The sequence below is a fragment of the Amblyomma maculatum genome, chromosome 3 (genome assembly GCF_055883805.1).
Source record: "Amblyomma maculatum isolate TAMU_Amacu chromosome 3, ASM5588380v1, whole genome shotgun sequence".
In the NCBI taxonomy this organism is placed as follows: domain Eukaryota; kingdom Metazoa; phylum Arthropoda; class Arachnida; order Ixodida; family Ixodidae; genus Amblyomma; species Amblyomma maculatum.
Window position 1 is genome coordinate 22,265,924 of NC_139346.1, and position 23,655 is coordinate 22,289,578.

The 23,655-nt window shown below is 45.0% G+C and overlaps 1 protein-coding gene across 1 annotated transcript in view; it reads right to left on the bottom strand.

The window, feature by feature from the left end:
• LOC146194329 (uncharacterized) overlaps nucleotides 1-23,655 on the bottom strand; it is a 327,933-nt gene that overhangs the window by 116,464 nt on the left and 187,814 nt on the right. The window contains exons 18-23 of the mRNA XM_084597350.1: nucleotides 22,603-22,750; nucleotides 22,035-22,155; nucleotides 13,169-13,260; nucleotides 8,472-8,543; nucleotides 2,144-2,250; nucleotides 46-122 (exon numbers count right to left, since the gene is read on the bottom strand). Coding sequence (XP_084453476.1) covers nucleotides 46-122; nucleotides 2,144-2,250; nucleotides 8,472-8,543; nucleotides 13,169-13,260; nucleotides 22,035-22,155; nucleotides 22,603-22,750 — 617 coding nt within the window. The remainder of the gene's footprint in view (nucleotides 1-45; nucleotides 123-2,143; nucleotides 2,251-8,471; nucleotides 8,544-13,168; nucleotides 13,261-22,034; nucleotides 22,156-22,602; nucleotides 22,751-23,655) is intronic.

Here is a 23,655-nt window from a genome sequence, read left to right on the forward strand (position 1 = left end):
AGGAGAATTCAGGAAACAGAAAAGTGATTTTCACAGTGCTGTCACCTACCTTGTTGCATAGCATCAATCCACTGGTGAAGATCGCGGATCCCAAAGGACTCTGGGCGCCGTTCACCACTTCTCTGCGGGGTTATATATGAATGTGTCAGACTGAATACGCAGCATACAATCTAAACACTTCTATTGTATAAAACTTAATAAACAAGTATTTTATAACTTTTGTAGATATTGATTACTTGGTTAGCTGCTGCTACTGCACTCAATTTCCGTGAGAACACTGGACGCAACATGCATACTGGGCTTCTATGTAACAACGCGTTTAAAATCTACTTCGCAGTTAGGAGAAGATAGCCCCTTGATGTATCGAATATACATCTTCTCTCGAAGTATTCCCTCTTGCCACAATACTTCTAGACACAATTTGTTCGCTGCGGGGGTTATTGTGAAATATGTCATTCGTGTTGCCTGGTAATTCGGTGTATTGACTCCCTAGAACTTTCTTCTCTTATAGCTGTAAGCAGCCAGCTATGGCGGCGTTTGCTGCAATAAACGGGTGTCCGCCAAAGTGATCCGAGGACTTGAGAAGATGGTGCTGTATTGTCCTTTTGCTTTGAGCGCTTCTGTGTTAGTTGTTTTTCATAGCGCTTAATGAACTGACTTCAGGCACCTTCAGAGACACGGAGAAAAGTTTTGCGTAAAAAACGTGAAACCTGGCCGGACTTTTCCTCAGATCAAGTGCAATTAGTTTAGCTGGAATAAAAATAACACTAAGATTACAATGATCCGTCTTGTAGCAGCATGCGACACACGACCATACAGAACTATTTAGAAACTGAACAGTAAACTTGTACCGTAGCAAGAGCCATGAATAATTGCTTACACAACACTATCTGGAACTCAATATGGTGCATAAAATAAAAGTCAGCGTAATAGATGTGCTCACAATAAACTTTCAAAGTAGTTATAACTGGTTGAACTGCATCAATATGTAGTGTGAGGCTAGTGTCGATTATATACTGCCTCAGTAGCAAGAGAGGTGATGGCTAATAATCACAGCAGAAAGCTAGATGTCATTATGGTGATGGTGTTACTGCCGGTTGTTGTGCCCAGACTCACTCCTCATCCCAGATGTGATTTTGCAACTCTGTTGACACGAGATGGAATTTTTTTAATAATTGGAGAATTGCGCGCCATTTGTGTTCAAAAGAAAACGTTCTTGCATCCGAAGAATTCCTATCCAGAAAAAGAGGCAAAGATAAATGATTCTCGCTATGTGTTACTGAATAAGTACTAAGGAAAGGCAGGCATAGCATTGGGCGGCAGAAAGTAAAGTGGCCGATGGAGATTAAAACGTTCGTGGGGATCAAATGGACAGGAGCGATTTAACTGAAGGGATATGGAAGAGTCCTTTTCCATGTAGTGAATGTATTTGGCCAGATAATCATAATGTGTATTTTGGTTTAGAAGGCTTTGCCGTTTCAGACCGACTAGGGCTATAAGGAATGCCGTATGATGGAGGCCTGCGAACATTTCGACCCCCTGGGGTTATTCAATGTGCACTGACATCGCATAGTCAACAAAGGTCTTTCTTACCGCCTCCATCGAAAAGCGGCAGCAGTGGCTGGGATTCGATCCCGCGGCCTTGGGCTCAGTACTAAAGCACACAAATCATTAGGACACCTATGCGGTGTGCCATGCGGCCTCATTTATGAGAGCATGACAGTTTCGGTTGAATTGAAATGCTTGTGCGTAGCGTTCTCGCATAATCTTGTCCAGGGAAAAGGCGAGAAAACAAGCGGCTCCCTTTAGCAGGGCTGCACTTTACAGGCCGTGCGGCGGGCTAAGTCAAACCTTTTACGCTGTCGTGGTTTATTTCACCGCGAACCACAGCCTCCCCTTCTGCCACAGTGTATAGTTGGATGAAATCATCTAATTAAAGGCAGCATTAGAATTCTCGCGTGGTTCTATTCTTATACAGAAGTACCTATTGCTAACTATAACTTGCCATCTAGGAGTAATGATAATTATTCCACAATGCAATTTGACAAAACATGTTTTCCTCAAGTTAGCAGGAATGAGATTAACGCCTCGTGGAATAGATCTTGTTTGGCGCCGCCGATTGATAGCCAGCAGTGCGTCTCACCCTATGTTGGCCTTGGTGAGGCATTCGTGCGTGGTGCGGAAACCCTCGTCCAGCTCGTGCATCAGCTCCACGTTCGTCGGCTGAAACAACGAAGTTACCGGCCGCGCCTGTCGGCGCATCCCGTCTGGTTTAGGCTCGCCAAGGAACCTCCTCAACGGGGCATTAGAAAGAGGCCAGGAGGCGACACACGTAGAGCAGTGCTTCTGACAAAAGTATTGGCTGACAGTAGAACAAGAGAGGCACTGGTAATATCTCTAATAATCTACCGCGGCGTACAAAAACGGGTAAAGCCACATCGCAAGTTCTTACTTGAGTGTAACTCGAGTTTAAGTCAGCTGCGTTACAAACTATTCTTAGGAAAAAAATCAAGACAAGCGCGTTCAAAATACGCAGCATGTTTGCAATACTAGAAATCAAAATAAAAAATTTTTACATTTATTTTTTTATTATGTACGAGAAAATGCGAGAGTAATGAAGTTGAAAATTTTGGTAAGTGAAGGACACGGAAGCACGCACAATGCACCCCACTGCGGGAACTAGGGATATTTGAGCTTTCCCTCAGTAAGCTGCAGCGGTATTGCCGCGTTCTTTAGCACTGACATCTTTTTGTATGCTGCAACAGGACAAATACGAGGCAGCATAAGTAGGAACGCATTGGCCTTCCGGTGTCCCTGCACCTGATGCCCCACACTAGCGCTCCAGTTCCAGAAACAGGAACCTATTAGCAGAACAGCTCAGTTAAGCGTTTTTTTTACGCTTCTGTCGAGCAGAGTCAAAATACATCGTGCAAAACCAGCGGGGATTGAAGGCACGATCTCATACTTTTGGTAGGGCAACGCTCTACGAAGTAACAGAACTACGTCTACAGCTCCGTCTATACTACCACCCAGCCAAGGGAAACCTGAAGCTTACGAGGCCACTGTGTGTTAATGAAAGAGGAAACGCCAATGCAAAGACGCGAGACAAAGACAAGTGCTCGGTGCTTCTTCTTTCAGTTAAACACGCACCGACTATCATAGCAGAAAGTGCTTTTCGGCACAGCGCTGTTCGCAAATAAATGCTCGAGGCTGCCTTGCCAAATCAATGTCTGCGTGCCTAATCAGGAGAAAAATTTGCTCTATGAGCAGCAGCCCTGCTCCGCACATCGTGATTTGGTTGGTTGTTTTGTATGGTTTAGCGTCTCCAAGCGCCTCAAGCTATGAGAGACGCCGTATTCGAGGACTCCGAAAATTTTGGCCATTCGTTTTCACAGAACCAGTGAGAAGATCAACGCTTTTAAAACCATTGTCACATTGGCATTTCGAATTCCTGCAAGCCGATTATCTGTCGACTGAAATGCCATTGATGAGACGCTAGTTACTAAGTTAGAGCCTCTGAAACTAAGCCTTGCTTTTGATTTGGTTCTCCAGCCGCTGAAGTCACATCAATAGCATGTCGAGCGAACAAAGCTATACGGAACTCCACTGAGATTGTCGAGAAATTCTAGCAGCAGCGGCGATGTGCACTCCCGGATGCTGCGTTCTCGTAGCACACACTACGGAAAGAAATTAGACCAATAGAACTGTTGAAACATTATTGAGTTTTAATATAGACAAATTATTTTGTTGAAAAACGTATAATAAAATGCCTAGAGCATTGTACGAAGACAAGGATATACAAAAAGACAGGATAGCCAACATCCTCAGATAGCAGTCCCTTATCTGAAAACGCTGAGGACAGCGCTCGCCCTTTTTCTGTCTTTGTCTTCGTTCCATGCGCTAGTTTTTTTAATTAATCATGACACACCTCCTAGCTGAGCATTCTGCCTTAACATCAAAAGGCTCGAGCAATACAAAAGCGACTAGCACCGGTCTCGTTGAAAGCGAATTAATGTTCCTCTGAAACAGGAATTCAATACAGGAACTAATAATATTACCGTGAATAACAAACCCATAACTTAAGCCAAGTCAGCTTAAACATTTTGTTCATTAGTAGCATTCCTGCAATATCCTTCTGGCGACGGTGGTGCCAAAACATGGTGATGTGGGATGATATAATCGTGTAGCGGTGGCACAACTACTTCTAGTTCGACACTTATCAAGAATCACGAAACCTCCATATTAATCTACTCGATATAGCATTTAATTGAGGACAACGCAAAGGGCCGTGGAAAGCAAAATGGTACGTGTTACGTTGAGAGATAGGAAGCGTGCTGAGTGCATCAGTAAAATAACTCGAGTTAATGACGTCCTTTTAGAAATCAAGAAGCAATGGACATGGGCAGGGCATGTAGTGCGAACTGAGGACAACCGATGGTCGCTTAGGGTAACCAATTTGATTCCAGCGAAAGGAAAGTGTAGAAGGGGGTGGCAGGAAGTTAGGTGGGCGCGGGAGGTCAAGAAGTTCCTTGGGATCAAGTAGGAGCAGATAGCACAGGACGGAGCGAATTGGAGACATATGGCAGAGACCTTCCCCCTACATATAGATATAGTCCGACTGATGATGATAATAATAACGATGATAAGGCGCTGATATAGGTCGCGACGGCCACTGGCTCGCCTTGTGCCTCAGAACAGCGGGCCCATAGTAACTCCGAAGGTCGACGCCTAACGCTGAGCGTGCATCTAAAGACAGCCAGTGGGGCTTCCGCAGAAGGCCGGTAACCGTGGCACAACGGTGCTGTGGGACGTTTGCGGATGATGTCCGACCAACAACAATGCTGCTGCCAATTGAAGCGCACTGTCTCATTATTGGTGTCTTTTGGGCATTTGCTGCAAAAACACTTCAGGGGGTAGCGATAATAGACAGCGCCCCGTTCAGCTGCAGCCACGCAGCGAATCGAGAACAGAAGCTTTATCAAAGTTTTACACCGGACTGGTTTGTTTTCTTTCATCTGAACGTAGGTGTCAGGTAACAAAATACCAAGGGACAGCACAAGACATGCGCAAACTAGCTATTGGAGCTAGTTTGTACATTTTTATTGGTCTTCATCTAAAATCAAGGTGGTTACATGTGCGGTCCTTAAGTTGCATTTCATAATCATCATCATCAGCCTGATTATACCCAGTACAGGGCAAAGGCCTCACCTATATTTCACCGATTAACCTGGTTCTGTACTAGCTGCATTCACTTGACCCCGGCGAACGTCTTCACTTCATCCGCCCACCTAACTTTCTGCCGTCCCCTGCTACGCTTTCCTTCCCATGGAATCCAGTTTGTTGCCCTAAGCGGCCATCGGTTATCCTCTGCTCGCACTACATGCCCTACCCATGCCCAATATTCTTATAGATTTCCGCTATAATATCAGTAACTTGAGTTATTTCTCTGACCCACTCTGCACATCTGAGTGTTACCCCTACCATTTTTCGTTCCATAGCTCTCTGCGATGTCCTCAACTCACATAGAACCCCTTTGATTAGTCTCCATGTTCCAGCCCCATAGGTGAGTACAGGTAAGATGCAACTATTGTATACTTTCCTCTTGAGCGATACCGGTAAGCTGCTAGTCATAATCTGCGAGTGCTTGCCAAATGCACTCCATCCCAATCTTATTCTTCATGTTATTTCCTTTTCATACTCCGGATCTGCGATTACTACCTGTCCTAAGTAGACATATTCGCCTGCTATTTATAGTGCTTCGCTACCTAACGCAAACTGCTGTTCCTTCCCGAGGCTGCTGAACCTTACTATAGTCTTCTGCATAATGATTTTCAAGCCTACCTTTCTACTTTTCCTGTCTAGGTGATCAATCATTATTTGCAATTCATCCCTGAGTTACTTAGCAAGGCAATGTTATCAGCAAATCGCAGATTACTGAGGTATTCTCAATCTACCCTTATCCCTAACTGCTCCCATTCCAAGTCTCGGAATACTTCCTCTAAGCTAGCTGTGAATAGTACTGGGGAGATTGTGTCTCCTTGCCTAACACCTTTCTTTATGGGAATTTGGTTACTTTATTTATGCCCAACTATGGTTACAATGCAGCCACTATATATATATATATATATATATATATATATATATATATATATATATATATATTCCAGCTCTTTCACGTATGGCTCCTCTGCCCCCCGATTTCGCCATGCCTGCATCACTGCCGAGGTTTCTACTGAGTCAAATGCTTTTTCGTAATCAATGAATGCTATGTATAAGTTTTGGTATATTCCGAGCAATTTTCTATCACTTGGTTGATGGTATGGATATGATCGATAGCAGAGTACCGTTTCCGAAAACCTGCTGGATCCTTTCCTTCATTGCAGTGTAAGGTTGTCCTGATTCCATTAGCGATTACCTTAGTAAATACCTTATACGTAATAGACAGTAAGCTGATTGGTCTGTAATTTTTAAGATCCTTAGCGTTCCCTTTGTTATGAATGAGGATACTGTTTGCATTCTTCAATAGTTCCGGTATCGCCAAAGACACCAGGCACTACGTATACAAGGTGACCAGTTTTTCTAGCACGATATCCTCCCCGTCCTTCAACAAAACTATAATTATCTAATCCTCTCCAGCTGCTTTCCCCCTTTTCATAGTTTGTATTGCTTTCTTAACCTCGTCCTTCATCACTGGTGGAACGTCTGAGTGTTTTTCCTCACGGCTAACCTAAGTACGGTCCTAACTACTTTGGCTACTGTAGAGATCAGTATAGAACTCCTCGGCTACTTTGACTATCTTGTCCAAATTCGTGAGGACATTGCCCGCCTTATCCCTTAGCGCATACATCTGGTTGTTGGCTATGCCCAATTCTTTTTCTCCGTTTTAAGGATTCCCCTTTGTTTACAGTATGCAGAATTTCCTTCATGTTACACTTCCTTATATCGGCCACTTTGCGCATATTGATTAGCTTTGATATCTCGGCCAATTCTGTCTGGTCTGTTGGATTGGATGCTTTCATACTCTGGCGTTTTTTAATCAAATCTTTCGTCAACTTCGACACCTTACTGGTGTCCTCTCGAATTATCCTACCGCCTACATCTATAGCGCACTCAGTAATGATATCTCTGAAATTATTGTTCATTGCTTCTAGAGTAATGTCTCCATCCTCGGTTAGAGATTTATAACTATTCTGTAGCGAGATCCTGAGCTCTTCTGCTCTCTCCCTCACGCTAATTCATTGATGATCTTCTTTCTCACTAATTTGTTGCGTTCGTATATCAGATTTAGACTTAATCGGGAGCTCACCATCCTGTGGTCACTGCATCGCACTTTTCCAAGTACCATAATGGCAGGGGTTGAAAACATTATGAAGTCAATTTCATTTTTAGACTCCCCGATAGGACTTTTCCATGTCCATTTCCGGTTCTTTCGTTTGCTGAAGAAGGTAATCATGATTCTTAAGTTATTTCGCTCTGCAAACTCAACAAGTAACTCCCCCCTGCTATTCGTAGAGCCAATGCCATAGTTACCTACTGCCTGGTCTCCTGCCTGCTTTTTCCCTACCTTGGCATTGAAGTCGCCCATAAGTACAGTATACTGCGTCTTTACTTTTCGCATTGCCGATTCTACATCTTCGTAGAAGCTTTCAACTCTCTGGTCATCATAACTGCATGTGGGTGCATATGCCTGTACAACCGCTGTTTATACCGCTTATGAAGCCTAATTACAATGCCTACCACCCTCTCATTAATACTACAGAATTCAGCTATATTACCCGCTATGTACTTATTGACAAGGAAACCTACTCCTAGTTCTCGCCTCTCCGGTAAACCTCGATAATAGAGTACATGCCCATACTTCAGTACAGTATAGGCCTCATTCGGGCTCCTAACCTCACTAAGCCCTATGACATCCCATTTCATACCCTCTAGTTCCTGTAAGAGTACTGCTAAACTAGCTTCACTAGCTAGGGTTCTAGCATTAAACGTTGCCAGGGTCAGTTTCCGATGGCGGCTTGTCCAGCGGAGTCAGGAATTCTTAGCACCTCCTGCTGCGTCACAGGTCTGACCGCCGCCGTGGTCAGTTGTTCCGCAGCCGCTGGTGACTGAGGGCCGGGGTTTTATAGGACTGCATTTACTGCAATTTACTCCGATATAAAACTTGTTTCTATCGAAACAGAAGAGAGGATGATGGGATGCCTTTCATAGCCTTGTTCATGCCTTTCATATGTCTTTTCTCTTTGTCGTTTCGTTATTTTTATTGTTTTATCTCCTCCTCTTTGAAGCTGGCGAAGATGATAATTAACTCTAAATGATATAGATGGCGTTTGTGTTTTCAGCTGTACTTTTGTATTTTGTTAGCCCACCTCTAATCCAAGGTGACAAAACCTTATAGGCGCATCTTAATGAGGAGCGAAGGCACAGAGTGAGCAGCTATTCCATCGAGGCAGGGCCTACGTGAGTGTACTTACCTGGAGCACGAACAGGGTGTCTCCACCGAAAGCCCACTCAATGTCCCGTGGACTGCCGAATGCACTCTCCATCTGCAAAACATGTATGGACCCCTGAAGGAGATCATGGCACATCCGGCTCATCAACATTGTGTCTTTTTGACGCCCGCCTTACTTACTGAAGGTGACAACTGCGTGAAGAGGATTGAGACATGTTGAAAGAGAACGACGAAAACGGCTCTTAAAGACGGGACCGCATACGCGACACCAGCGATATGTTTGGTCCCCTGCTGTCCTTCAGAGCGTGTTTTGTCTTGCTCTGCTATCCCGGAGCGCATGTTTTTAGCCCTGCTCTGCTGCCCCCTCTTCAAACGATGTTTTCGTTGCCCCTTGATAACTGGATGCCCCAATTCTCCGAGCTAGATAGCGTTGATGCATACGCAGGAGCTCCTGAGAAAAATATTACAGGGACACCTAAGCTCCGTCTTAAAACGACGCGATATCGCAAGTGCCTCTGTTCAGCGACGCTTCTCCACGCACATCACTGATCTTTAACTATCTACACTACCACATCACCACATTACTAAGCTTTGGTTAAGCCAAGATCACACACACACACACACACACACACACACACACACACACACACACACACACACACACACACACACACACACACACACACACACACACACACACACACACACACACACACACACACACACACACACACACACACGCACACGCACACGCACACGCACACGCACACGCACACGCACACACACACACACACACACACACACACACACACACACACACACACACACACACACACACACACACACACACACACACACACACACACACACACATATTCTGCCTCTATCATAGTAAACATGTCTTTTGTGTTTGTGCGACTAGTGATACGTCTATTGTTCTGACAACCATAATTAGAGAAATGGACCTAAAAGGTAATTAGAAAAGTCAAATTATAAAAAAAGAGCTTGCAAAATCCAAGTCATGCTCGTTTACGCAGTGCATGTTTTCTCAGAACTTCTAGTAATATGTACGGGCTTTAAAATGACACCAGGGGACACATTACGCTCCAGTCTCATCGCAACTACTATCACAAACATGTTTTAAACTACTCTGTTGACCGCGCTCCTATTTGAAGATTCTGACCTGTGGACCTGTCGACCGGTAGGAGTTAGTGTGATTGGCAGGTTTGTGAAGGTATTGTGATGTGATGTGTGGGTTTTGTGATGTATGAGTTTTTGTAATGTGAACCAGTTCCTGTTCATGATCTTTGTCTGGTATATTTAGCTTAAGCGCTAAAAATGAAAGAAAAGCGCTCAGCTGTGACTTAGGGAAAATGAATATAGAGCATTTAGATGATGACATATATATAAATTATTTGTTGAAAAGCTGGTAGAAGAATCTGAAACGCTTCGAACAACGCACTAAGATGAAGGCCCCGGAGCGACCCAGTGCAATAAAGCAAGATAATAGTATACAAGACAATGTTGTTAATGCGTAGTATAGTTTGCTTTTAGGCTGGTTACAATCCATTCTGGCAGGTACCAGCAGCTTAGACAGACGCGGAGAGAAAAGAGACAAATACAGCGCCATGTTGGTCTCATCATATCTGTCCGTGTCTGTCTGCACTACTAGTATCTCTATCAAGTTCTCAAGGCGAACCTGAAGGCTCTGATAGCGTGGAACACTATCGAGCCTGTAAAGTGCAAAGATGCCTGCCGCTTTGCGAAGTAAAATATCTGTGTGCTAGAAGAAAAATACCGAGGTGCACTGGTGAGACCTAGGGCAGAAAGAATAGCAGCAGGTGAAGCACTGACTAAGCGGGCTCGGGCCTTGGCAGGGAAGGAGAAATGAGTAGCGTAATATTTTCAGTTAAATAGAAGGTACTGTGTTAGCAACAAGTAATGCCATGACTATTGAAAATGCACTCCGCGAGTATCACTACGGGCTCTTAGCTGAACAGTCTGCAAATGACGGCCTCAATAAAGCAGAGTAATTATCATTAATGCGAAAAGTGGATAATCACTTCAGACAAATTTTGGAACAAATACTTTTTTGTTGCCGTATTCAATGAAACATTGCACTAGGATAGGGTGCATGCGGTGTTCTATACAAGCCTAAAATGCGCCTGTTTTTTTAAATGTCTTGAACGTCGTCTACGTATGGTGACCTTCATCTTCTATTCACCTTCACGTTCACTTTTACACTATCATAGAGTGCCGATTCTTGAAGCAGAGGATCCAGCGATGCTAAGACAAGTTAAATCCCTTTGGCCGATTTGATAACTAATGTTCACTGTAATTTTCATGAAAGTATTGGCGAGAAGTCTTCAAAACGTTATCAGTGATATTGTCGGTATTTATCATACTTGGGGTATCAAAGTTTGCAGTATAGTTAGAAATATACAGAAGGAGCTCATTGTATTTGAGCAATGTGATGCTGCGCGTGCACTTGTTGAAATACTGCACGCACAACCGGAAAAGCGTTTGAATGTGTCCTTCAGTACATTCTTTCTCTGCTGGAACCTGCCAATGCTGCTGGTGTCAGGACGCTTGCGCCGGTCAGGAATGAGTGACCGAGAAACGTGAATCTCAAACCAAAACTGATCTTTATATTTCCTGTTGGCCGATCGGCGCGTCGTGCTGCACGCTCTGCTTCCTCGCCTCCCCTTCCCTTACGGGGAAAGAGAAAACATCGGCGCGGCGCACCCATGTACATCGCTATGCTGGGAATATAATTTAGAATGGAGTGAAAATGACTAAGAATGGACGTGAAGATAGACGAAATATGGCATGAAACACGGGAGCGCGTGGCCTCTACGCTTTACAAAGCGCTGCCTTAGGTAACGGGGCAAAACGTTGACGGGAGCCCGAGACGAGAAGACACAACGAGCGCTGTTTTGACGTCTCTTCGTCTTGTGCTCCCGTCCAGGCTTTGCCCTGCTGCCTCAGCAGGCAATAAGAATCAGCATGCACAGCAGGCTTGATCGGCTACTCTCTTCGAGGATGGCCCTGGTGCCACCCGTTCGAGTCTTATTTAGGTGGCAGCTTTTTTGCGAAATGCTAAGACCACGCGCTCCTTCCGTCCGCTCATATTGCTTCTAGCTATACACCCCGCTTTAATGCTAATAAAACATGAGAAAACCGTATTCGTGTAGAATGATCCCTGCGACAGAGGCCCTATTTCACCCTTGCTGTTTCACATGTATATTAAACCGCTCTGCTTAAGTGTCTTCCAAGATAATAGACTTACATGATTTCGACAGCTTCGACGAGCTTTCTGTGTTGGCATAAGTTGATGTTGCTCCTTTCTGCTCTAATTGCGAAAATATTTTTGAAGCTGTTCAAAAAATTTAAACTTTCCGCGAAGCAAGTGGAAGTGAGATGAATTGGTTAAGTACTTAAGACTAGCTTGTTGAGTGGCCTCGGAGCCCGAGTATCTTCGCCAATGTGTCTTGGACAACCACTCCGCCTTAGTACTTTCGAGTCCCACTTTAAGCTTTACGCTGATAGTGAGCCTTTTGGCGAAACGACCTGCAAGATAAGAGCGAAAACAGCTGAATTTGGTAAGTTAATGATATCGATGCTTAGAAGTGCCATAAATTGCAGTTCTTTCTTGGTCAACAAGCTAAGGCACCGTAACGCAAGTCCTATACTGTTCCCATCTAAATGTGTAAATGTTTTAAAGGGTATCTCCAATGTTTTGGGGGATTCGTTTTGGTGAAAGCTAGTTAAGCCCTTGTCTCTTACTGAGGGAAGATAAGGGCTCTTTCCTACGTGTTATCTATTTGAGACTGGGCAGAGCTTGCCGATTTTTTTCTGCATCTAATTGCATTAAAGAAATTGTTCGCCGGTATTTCAAACAAGCTGTACGAGCTATCTTTATATATGGTTATTTATACATGGTTTTCATCTGAGTATTTCATACGCGTGATTCGAACAAACCGTGTAGAAATATATGTAGCTCACTGTTCCCTGTTGAGGTGTCTACGGAGAAAGTGTGAGAGATGCAGAGCACTTGCTCTCCTATAAACAAAATTATCATTATTATTAAGTGAAGACGTTTAACAGTTTCCCCAATTTGTGCTAGTCTCTCAACGCCACAATTTCGTGCAAAGGTGGTCTTAAGGTGCTATCGAATCTGCTTTCAAGGCGAAGCTTAAGCGTTGTCCTAATTTATATGTCCATATTCGCATTCATCTTAGACACTGCATTTGGAAGGAGAAACGACCTCTGGGCGCGGAAGGGGGTGACTGCTTCGGTCCTCAGGTTCTGGAAACCTAGGTGCCATTGCCAATTGCGATGGAGAGTCCTTGCCACCGGTGTATCTGCATCTGCTGTGTATGCCTTCATTGCTCTCGCCTCCGCTTAGGCGGCGTACGATGGCTGATACGACGAGTGTGTTTGTTTTTCATTTTTAAAATATTTCTTTTTTTTTATTTCTTGCCTTATCGCATTCAATTCTACCCTGCCCGCACGAGGCAGCGGTGACGGCTCAGCAAGAGACAGTTGGCAGCCCAGTGCACTTCATTTTCTTCGTGCAGTCGCAACAACATCCTTGCATCTCCAAAAACCGTCATGATATTACCAGCTTCCTTCAATCCGTCTGCAGCTGCCTTTTCGCAATTCACGGCACATTGCGAGCTAGACTTGCTCGGCAAACAGCAGTGAAACCCTGCTCACCTGTACTGCGAGTCTCCCAAGACGCCGGATCTGCTCCTGCGAGAGACAACAGCCTTCAGAGGGCTCGCATCGCAGCTCCGTGCCTCCGCCGTCTGCACAAGGATGGATGGATGGGATCAACTTTATTAGATAAAAGAGAGCGTGGCGGAAAGGAGAAACGGTGGTCACCCACGATGAATGGCCCCACAACAATGGTCTGTTTTAAGGAGGAGAAAAAAATTGAGAGGTAGAATGCTTTAGTTGAGGTGGAATGCTTTAGTTTAGCCGCCAAGCGTAATTGACGCGACAGCGCGAATCCCTTCTGCGTCAGCCCTTACGGATCCTGGTTCAGGGACATGCACTTTTCTACTCGCCTAATGGCTCATTCCTTAATTGATATCTCTATTGTCTTCTTTGTCCGCCCTCTGCTCCAAGCTGAACTACCCCGTAACAATATCATGCATACTCATTAGCATACAGTCATAATCTGCTACGTTATGTGAAAGCCGACCAGAAACAGGTACAGAGCACCGCTATAGCTGAACAATACGAATGAGTCTACATTGCCTAAGGCCACGGTGCAAGATACTGGAGGTTAGCATAGTCGACTCTCACCAGCTCTGAATTGGCTTCACTGTGCTACGGCTAACCGTATACTTTAAAATCTTAGTCCAAGTTAGTGTCTTATAGTGCAAAGTAAGTCCCTCACCCTCACTGTTCTCAATCTGCATTGTATGTTCCCTAAGTTTATAATTCAGGCAACGTCCCGTCTGTTCAATATAGGCCAACTCCATGGTTACAAACAAAGAGGGAGCTCGCGGCGCTGCAGCCGACTGTGGGTTAGCGATCATAAGTATACATGGAACCGAAATATTCCGAAGCAATTTTCTCATTTCACGGGGCACATATTATGTCGTTATTCGATGCAGAGTAACAGTGAACACCCTAAAAACTCGTGAAAATATGGAGCTCGCACCGCTCAACGTATGCAGGTGCGAGTTGGGAGGGCGACCCATAGAAAAACATGTAAACAAAGCTCGCCGCAACATTATTTTGATTTCTTATGGTACCAGAAATGGTGGCCGGTCGTTAAACGGTCAGTGCTCTGCAGAAGTTTGTGAAAAGGTATGCAGCATCATTGCAGAGGCAGTCTAATTTTAGATTTCCCCGAATAATCTATGTTGTGAATCCCGACACCCTCAAAATGTTCATGCAGCGAGTCGCGCAGTTTTGTTTGCAGTGTGATATGCTGCCGCATGGGGTAAATTAGCTTGATAATACTGTCGCTGAAGCGATACATTGTAGACAGAATTACATTTAAAAAGCAGTTGTAAAATACCATACGACCATGTGGAATCGAGCACTACAGCCGCCGACGGCGCAGCTGGTGACACCCATCGTGGCCGCCTCTCTCGGAGCGTCTGCTAGCGACGGCGCCGGTGGTGCATGGTCGTCTGCAACTGTGCGCGGTCAGTTTATCGTGCTGTAACAGTCACGTAAATCATCAGACTTGGAGTACTTGCAAGGGATTGTGTGAACTGCCGTAATGTCGGACTACGTGAAAAGGTTGTCGTAACAGGATAAGCGGCGCTGCGATGAAAAGCTGTACATTGACGGCGTTGTGCACCCGGACCCATTTCCTATGCCTGGAATACATTAGTACGTTCTTCGGACTGACGCGGACGCTCTGCCGCTGTTGGACATGTGAAACATTCTAGTGCATTTGATTTTTTTTCTCTGAGTCAATTCCCTGCACACACACCGTCCTGGCATCAAGTCCCTGGAGGCATACAATTATTTTGAATTAAGCAGGTGTGCGCAAGGTGATCAACGAGTATATATGCTGGTTAACTATTTTATCGTTCATTTTCTTTTTCCCCGTGGTATCATTGTAGTTCTCGTACATCGCTCTGCGCTGGCTCTGCGGTTTCCTCGTCTATCTTTATTTTTTCTTCAAGTACGGTGCAGACCATGCAACGCGTGCACGGACGTCAGAATATGAAGCCTCTCAAAATGTTTGCTTAAGACTCTCCTACTATATATATGTATCGCGATGAAACAACATATACATTCATTTTAATACATTACCGCCTCTAATTAGCCGCTATCGGTGTTTTCAGAACGGAATGGTGTCGTGCTGGTCATTTTGAGCTTTATTCTTCTCAATGTACAAAGTGAACCGTGCCTCGACGCCATCATTACTGCCTTACGTGGCTCATGCGCGTCGTCAGCACATGGAAGGTTTTTTTTTTTTTTTTCACCATGAAACATGATGTCGTGGCGCGGTAAAAGACGTTCACAAAAAAAAAAAAGCCGCTTGGGCGACTCGCTTCTTGTCATGGAAGTTTGTCTGGAAACGCACCGCACATATTTGTTAATAAATATGCTTTCCAGAGATATGAGGCACGAAGGGTTGTTGCATACATATATTCATGGTCCTAAAATATTTCACCTGCTCTTAACAAACGACTCCTTTCAAAGGCGCAAAGTCAACTTGTTTGCGAACCCTTCTTTACATATATTTTATATGAGCTGACAACGAGATGTTTCAAAAGTAGACTGGCACCGCAGTGATGCAGCATACTTTGTCACACACTTCTTTAAAGCGCTGGACAACGTTTAATGACCGGCCACCACTTCTAGTGCTTTACAAAACGAGAAACATGTTGCGATAAGTTGTGTTTACATGTGTTTCTATGAGTACCCCTTCCAACTCGCACCCGTCATACGTTTTTCGGTGTCTTAAAATACTTCGCCTCGGTAAGGAGATTCGATACTTTCACGATCTGCTCTAAGATGTTCATGATTGCTGTGTGCCGACTATTGACATCATAGATGCCCCGTGAAATGAGAAACCTCTTTGAAATCTTTCGATTCCATGTATTCCTATGGGCGCAAACTGTAGTTTTCACCCCCACTAGGCTAAGGCTGGCGACAGAAACGCCACCGCATCGTACCTACGTCATAGATCGGTGTTGGTCTATAGACCAACACCGTAGGGGGGTGTGAGATGGGAGGACGACCCATAGAAACACATGTAAATACAACCTGCCGCAACATTTTTCTCGTTTCGCAGAACGCCAGAAGTGGTGGCCGGTCGTTAAACGTTGTTCATTGCTTTAAAGAAGTTCGTGACAAAGTATGTTGCACCACTGCGGTGGCAGTCTACATTTAAAACACCTCGTTGTCTAGAATCTGAGTTAGAAAGGCATTGCGGTAGCGCGTTCTATACAAAATATATGTGTAAAGAGCGGTTCGCAAAAAAGCTGAGCTTTGCGGCTACGAAAGCAGTCGTTTGTTAAAAGCTGGTGCATTATATGAAGTCCATGAATATACGCATGCAACAACATTTCGCATCTGACATTCTGTAAAACATATTTGTCAATAAATATGTGCGTGGCGTTTCCAGACGAACCCCGACGTCTGAAACGAGTCGCCCAAGCGACTTTTCTTTAGCTTTTTTTTTGTGTGAACGTTTTGTACCATGCCCCGATATCATGTTGTATGGCGGAAGTAAAAAAAAAACATTGCAAGGGCTGGCGGTTTGCACGAGCCAAGTAAGGCAGTAATGATGCCGGCGAGACATGGTTCATTTTGTAATTTCAGAGGGAAAAACACGCAAAATAACGGGCACGAAGTCATTTCGTACTGAAAACATAGATCGTGGCTAAGTAGACGATAAGTAATAAATGGAATGAATATGTAGCTGCGTCGCATTATATGCATGCGGTGAGCAAGTCGTAAGCAATCATTTTGACAGGCTCTATATTCCGACGTCCGTGCACGCGCGGCATGGTCTGCGCCATATGGAAAGAAAAAAATAAGATCAGGAAACCGCACAGAAAGCGCAGACCGATATACGACAGCCGTAGCGATACCGTGGGGGAAAAGAAAAATAAACAAAAAATATTTAGCTAGCATATATGCCCGTTGATGAACTTGAGCGCAGCCACCTGATTCAAATAATTGTATGCCTCCAGGGACTTGTACGCCTGAACGGTCTCTGCAGGGAAACGACTTGGAGAAAAAATCACTACACTACAATGTTTGCAATGCCCAATAGTCTAAGAGCACGGACATCAGCCTGGAGGACTTCCCAATATGCTTCAGACGTAGCAAATGGGTCCGGATGCACAACATCGTCAGTTTTCAGCTTTTCATTGTAGCGCTGTTTATCCGATTCCTACAAGCTTTTCACGTAGTCGGCCATTGCTGCATCCCACACTACAGTCCCTTACAAGCACTGAAAGTCTGGCTATTTACAGGCCTCTTCACAGCACGATAAACTGAGCGCGGACAAATGCAGACGACCATGCACCACTGGCGTCGTCGCTAGCAGACGCTAGCAGACGCTCTGGACCTGGAGGCGGCTGCGCCGTCGTCGGTTGCAATGGACGATTCTCGTTCGGTGCATATTGTCGTATGGCTACAGTGCCTAGAATATACTGGCTAGTGTGACGAGCGCCCGCACTTCCCTGTGGGCGAGGATGGCGCTGTTTGCAATGAAAGCCAATCGTTAGCGGCAGAGGGCGCTGCTTGTCGGGAGGGTACCACCTGAGCAGACGACGCAGTTTTCTCTCTTCAGAATACGGCAATCTGTTGGTGTTGTGCCTGCGTGGTAAGCCTCCTTCTGCGCCTCTTTTGCTTTCACGAAGGTGCAGCAGTTTATTTACGGTGTAGGTGTTTGCGCATGCGAGTCGTTCCGCACTTCTACCAGCTCGGCGACGATTGCATCGGTTTTTTGTTTTTTTTTCGCGTTTTGTGCGCGCGTTCTGTGCTCGCCTGTATCCCTTTTTTTACTTTGTCGCCAGTGGTGAAGCGCGGTTCCTGATTGTTGTTTCCCCAGTGCCTCTCACTAAACTGCAGAGAAAAATGCCTAAAAGAAAGCGGTGGTGCACAGAGAAGACTTGCTTTTTGGGCAAACGGGGCTACCGCTAGAACAAGGAGAGTACGTATTACTGCGCTATCTGATGCTACGTAAGTACGCATTCTGTACAATGGGAACGAAGCATCGATAGAAATGACGGAAGGTAAACGGCAACTGCTTTCGTTGGCGAGAAACATTTTTAGAGCGCGCAGTTATATTCACAATTAGGATGGAAACTTGAGCGAGTCGGTAACGGTACTCCATGACAGTGTGTAGCAAAAGAGTGTACACAATCAGGCGCTACAGACAGCACCTGTGTTGTGTACCTTTTCTGTGTCCCTCGATTGTCCTTTTGCGCTACACATATGTCATATGGATGTAGTTATATATTCGTTGGTAATGCCGCGCATGTTTCACCGTAAGCGCGGCAAATTACCAACGAGCTTCCTCGCGATGAACCGGCCGCGTCTCGTGCATATTGTGTATCTGAGAAAAAAAAAAACTTTATCAGCTTCTTCATTCAAAAGATGGCGACTTCGGCAAAACCTTGTGTGCAATCACAGGCCGCGATGTACCTTAGCCGCTGTAAGTAAAGGTTCCTCATTTGTGCTCTGCTGTTCATGCAATTCTGTCACATGTGCCAGTGTTTGTTATTACATATACATAAGAGGAGTGTTGCGTGACTTTGTTTCCTGTGTTGTTCGCATATACAATATATAAATAAAACTGCGCTTACGTGTTTACTTGTCAGCAAGTGTACAGTGCGCAGAAAGAACTATATGTCAATAAAAATGAAGCATTTCACTTTGTTCAAGAGATTACAAATGTATTTTATATCAATAAATGCCTATGCTTTAATTGTTGTTAGAATAGAAATTCTGGATTTCCCTTTGTGAGCACGGGATGTCCGGGACTAAGATGCTCAAACTTCGCAGAAGCCTTCGCAAGCAAGAAGCGTTAAATACGTGCGCCGCTCCCAGTCCAAGACAAAACACACACCCTGAAACTTGTAGTCAGCGGCTTCAGTTATAGCTGAGGTCTGTTGCGACCTAATGAAAGCTGAAATGCAGTGCAAGCAGCCCTCTTGCCGAAGATGGGAGAGCGCGGTAGGCAGCAGACAGTGCGGCTGGTACCCACCCTGTTTGCAGCGCTCCTGGCGGCGGCCGCCGGCATACATCGCTCAAGGTGCCACCCAGGAGGCCTCGGTCGGCACACTAGCCAATATATTCTAGGCCCTATAGTATGGCGTTTGACAGCTGCTCTTTAATGTAATTCTGTCTAGGCTATATCACTTGAGTGACAGTATTATCAAGCTAACTTACCCATGCGGCAGCATATCAGACTATATACAAAACTGTGCGATTCGCTACACCCAGATTTCTTTTTGGGGGTGTCCGGAATCACAACGCAGATTAGTCGGGGAGTTCTAAAAGTAGATTGCCTCCGAAATGACGCCGCATGCTTTGTCACACACTTCTTCAAAGTGCTGGCCAAGGTTTAACGACCGTCGACCACTTCTGGTGCTCTGCGAAACGAGAAAAATTTTGCGGTAAGTTGTGTTTACATGCGTTTCTACGGGTCGCCTTCCCAACTCGCACCCCCATACGTTTCACGGTGTTTTAAAAATACTTCGCCACTGTGATGAGATTTCATACTTTCATGATCTGTTTTACGATGTTTATAGTTGCTTTGTACCGAACAACGACATTATAGGTGTGCCATGAAATGAGAAAACTGCTTTGGAACCTTTCGGTTCCATGTATTCCTAAGGGCGCTAGCCCCACTTTTTACCCCCAGTCGGCTGCGCGCCTCATTTGTTTGTAAACACGGTTTCGGTATAAAGGATTTACCACACGACAATGGAATTTCATACACGACACTGGTGGCGCACTTAGCAATGCTTCTTCTGACAGACGACCATTTGGCTTTCGCACGTTATGCGGCGGATCAGCTGGGCAAGCTTGCAGGGAGGGGAGGGGCAGACAACGCTACGGGTTCATTAAACCGGTTTGCCCGATTGTCAGGCCTTGAAAAACTTTGTGGACGTATGCACGTACAACGTGAGGAAGAAGATGGCTACATAGCTTGAAAGCGCACTGAAAAGGGTAGATGGGGGAAGCCTCAGTTCGCAGGTTGAGCAAACGTTTCAACATGATTTCGGCGAGATATTATTGAAGTGTTTAAAAAGATTTTGGGAGTGCATGAATGCACCGACTGTAGCACGCAGCAGGCAGGAATTGCTACTGCTTCATTTGGGCAATAGGACAAGATGATAGGCGCAATTTGCCAATATTCTCGTTTTATTTTTCCTTCAAAATCTTTTCTCCGAATTTTTGTATTTTTTCTTATTATTGTACACTTACTTTTTTTCTTTGTCACGTTTTCTTCATACCACAAATAAATAGCCAGTTGTTAGTGTGCGTAGCATCGGTAGGAACATCTTGTAATCTCGTGTGTGTGTGTGTGTGTGTGTGTGTGTGTGTGTGTGTGTGTGTGTGTGTGTGTGTGTGTGTGTGTGTGTGTGTGTGTGTGTGTGTGTGTGTGTGTGTGTGTGTGTGTGTGTGTGTGTGTGTGTGTGTGTGTGTGTGTGTGTGTGTGTGTGTGTGTGTGTGTGTGTGCGTGCGTGCGTGCGTGCGCGCGCTGGGTGGAGGTTTTCGGAGCATAAGCAACTAAGGCTATCATGCGTCAAGAACAGAGTAGTTTGTTTCTGTAAAGGACTAATCTATTTTTCTAGTTTTTATAGCTTTCTTAGGAGCTCTGCCTACTTTAGGAATTCAGAAACATGGAAAGTTTCTCCCATTCCATCTTTTTCCAAAAGCAGGCTAGGATGAAACGGATTTGTTAATTGTGAAACGTTGCAAAATATTTTTTCTTACTTTCTCCAGTTTAGTGCATGAGAGTAAAATGTGATTTAATGTTAGTTCACCTCCATACCTTTCACATAAAAATTTGTTTTCTTTCTTTAGAATGAAGCCATGTGTTAGGGGCGTGTGTCCGATGCGCATGCGACATAGAATGACTTCAATAAAACGTTTGGGATGGCTGTACGATGTCCCTTCCTTGACGACTAGTTTGACAAAGTGTAATTTATTGTTTATTTCATTGTTCCATGAAGCCTGCCATTTGTCTCCCAGTTTTTCCTCAATGAGTTTCATAACATCTCTATGTGGTATACGTTTACGAGTTTCATTTCAGCGTTACGGGCTACTGCAGCACATGTGTCAGCTCTCTTGTTTCCGCGGATTCCAGCATGGCTTGGCACCCAGCAAAATTTAATTGAGTGCCACTGTGTTTCTGCAGCTATTACATTGAGTGTTATGCCTCCAATTAAAGGTTCTGTAGCATTTCTGTGATGCGGTGCTGTGATTACGCTCAGAGAATTTGTATAAATGATGCTTTTTCTAATACTGTTCTCTAAAGTTTCTTCTACAGCTATGGAATTGGCATGACATTCAGCTGTGCAAACCAACGAACACTTGGGTAGCTTTACTATTTTCTCCCATTTCTCTTACATTACTGCACATCCAGTGTAAAGCGCTGGAACCATCTCTACAAAATGCTGTATAATCTCAGTTTTTGTCATTCAGTAGGAAGAACTATGGTACTATATTCATTTGGTGTTTGTTCTTTAGGAAAGTGGGTTCATGCCAAGTCACAAACACAGGGAAATCGGTACGAGGGTGGCAGTGGGTTTGGTTTCTGGGAAATATGTGTAAGTGGATAAGATATGTTTAATTGCTGGCATGCCTGATTTAAAACGAAGGATTAGTGGTTTGATTTCTCGGTGTGCGTGTGTGTGTGTGTGTGCGTTCGTGTGCGTGTGACAGAGAGTGCAGCGCCAGAAGTCTTCAGATTCATCCATTCAACTAGCCCGCATGCATGTTCTACTGAAGGCTTGAGCTGGCTGGCGTAGTGAAGCTTTCGCTTCAAAACTGTTGCGGAAATATTTCAGGAGAGCTCATCGTAATATACCGATTTGTGCAACTCCTATCAAAAAGATTATTTCTACTGACCACTCACCCAGCATGACAGTTCGGTGTTGCTTGCTGCCGATGTGCACCTCGGCTATCTTGGGCTCGCCAGTCAAAGTGGAGCGCTCCAGCACCACCGTGTCCGGGTCCGCCTTGCCAGAGACGACAGACTGCACACAGTGGACTACAGCTCAGACCAAACGAGAAGCGAAAGTGAAAAAAAAAAATGTGCTGCCAATAATTTCACAGCAAAGTTTTTGTAACATCGCGATGACCAACTTGAATAGATGCGGAATGTATAACCGCCCATGCTGTAAAGTTTTAGCCCGCGCTAGTCAATTTTAGGTGCCCAAAAAAGCTCCATATGTCACTGGACACTTTAGGCACGTGATGATTTCATATTAACTGTCCTACCGATACTCTTTGAGAGACACCCTTCTTCTTAAACCCACCGACGCAAATTTTCTTTTACTGAGGAACTGAAGAAAAACCATTTCACATGAGAGCGCAATGCTGAGTGTAATGTCACGACAGCAAAAGAAAAAAAAAACGACACCAGCGTTCACCAGCAAATGTGGCTTGTGTAAAAACAGACAGAGAAGAGGTACAGTACGTACGTCTCCTAGCCCGTGGTTTGCCGTGATGAGGATTCGCCTAGAATCGCCCGTGCGGCTATCGCAGGTGAAAAGGACGCCCGCTACATCCGCCGGCGCCATGGCCTGCACCACCACGGCCATGGGCGAGTGGAGTGGTTGCCCGTAGCGCCTGCGTAGAGGAGTTCGTGGGGCACGAGGGGCTCACTTATCGGTAGAAGTGCGCGGCACGGACAACGGACTATAAAGCAGCTTAAATGGAATAAACTCCTGTGCGAAGCAGCGCCACTTAACCTACCGTGTGCCACAAGAAACGGTTCAAGACCCAAGCGCAGAATGAGATTGTAAAATGGTTCTGACCGCAAATCTAGCATTGTTCGTGGCAAATGCTTGCGCAAGATTTGCATAGTTTTGCGAAACAGGCGCTTTGCGCAAACATTTTTAGAATGTTCGCTTACCATGCGGCAAATTCTCCGGATTTGGTCGATATGCAAATTTGTCTGATTAAAGATCAATAAAACATTGTACTGGGCTAGTTGGTTAATCATGCTCGGTATCATAGTCGGTATTGGTTAGGGCGCTCGACTACTGCGCCTAAGGATGTGGGATGAAATTCTGGCCTCAGAGACCGCTTTTCGGTGGAGGTGAAAAGCTAGGCGTGCGTGTCCTGTAAGATCTCAGTGCGCGTTAAAGAAACCCAGGTAGTCGAAATTTCTTCAGCTCTCCACTATGGAGTTTCTCATACCCGTGTCGCTTTAGGACGTTAAACCCCGAAGCCAAACAAAGACATGTGAAATCCAGTAGACATGAGAGTAGAAGCAACAGTTTGGCAGCTACGATGGCGGCACGCGTCGAAGAATTCTAGCTGAATGCGACGCCTCTAGAGAACTGAAATATTTGTAACAGACGCCTGAGATGTCCACAAAAGAAAGCAGTTAACATGTGCACCTTACATACACCTTTATGAGCAAGATCAATAACTACTTGGAGGTCAGATGAAGCAACAGGCTATATGGAGGATATTTGTACTTAGCGATTCTCCATTTGATGCATTGGCCAAAGCCGATTTATGAAAGG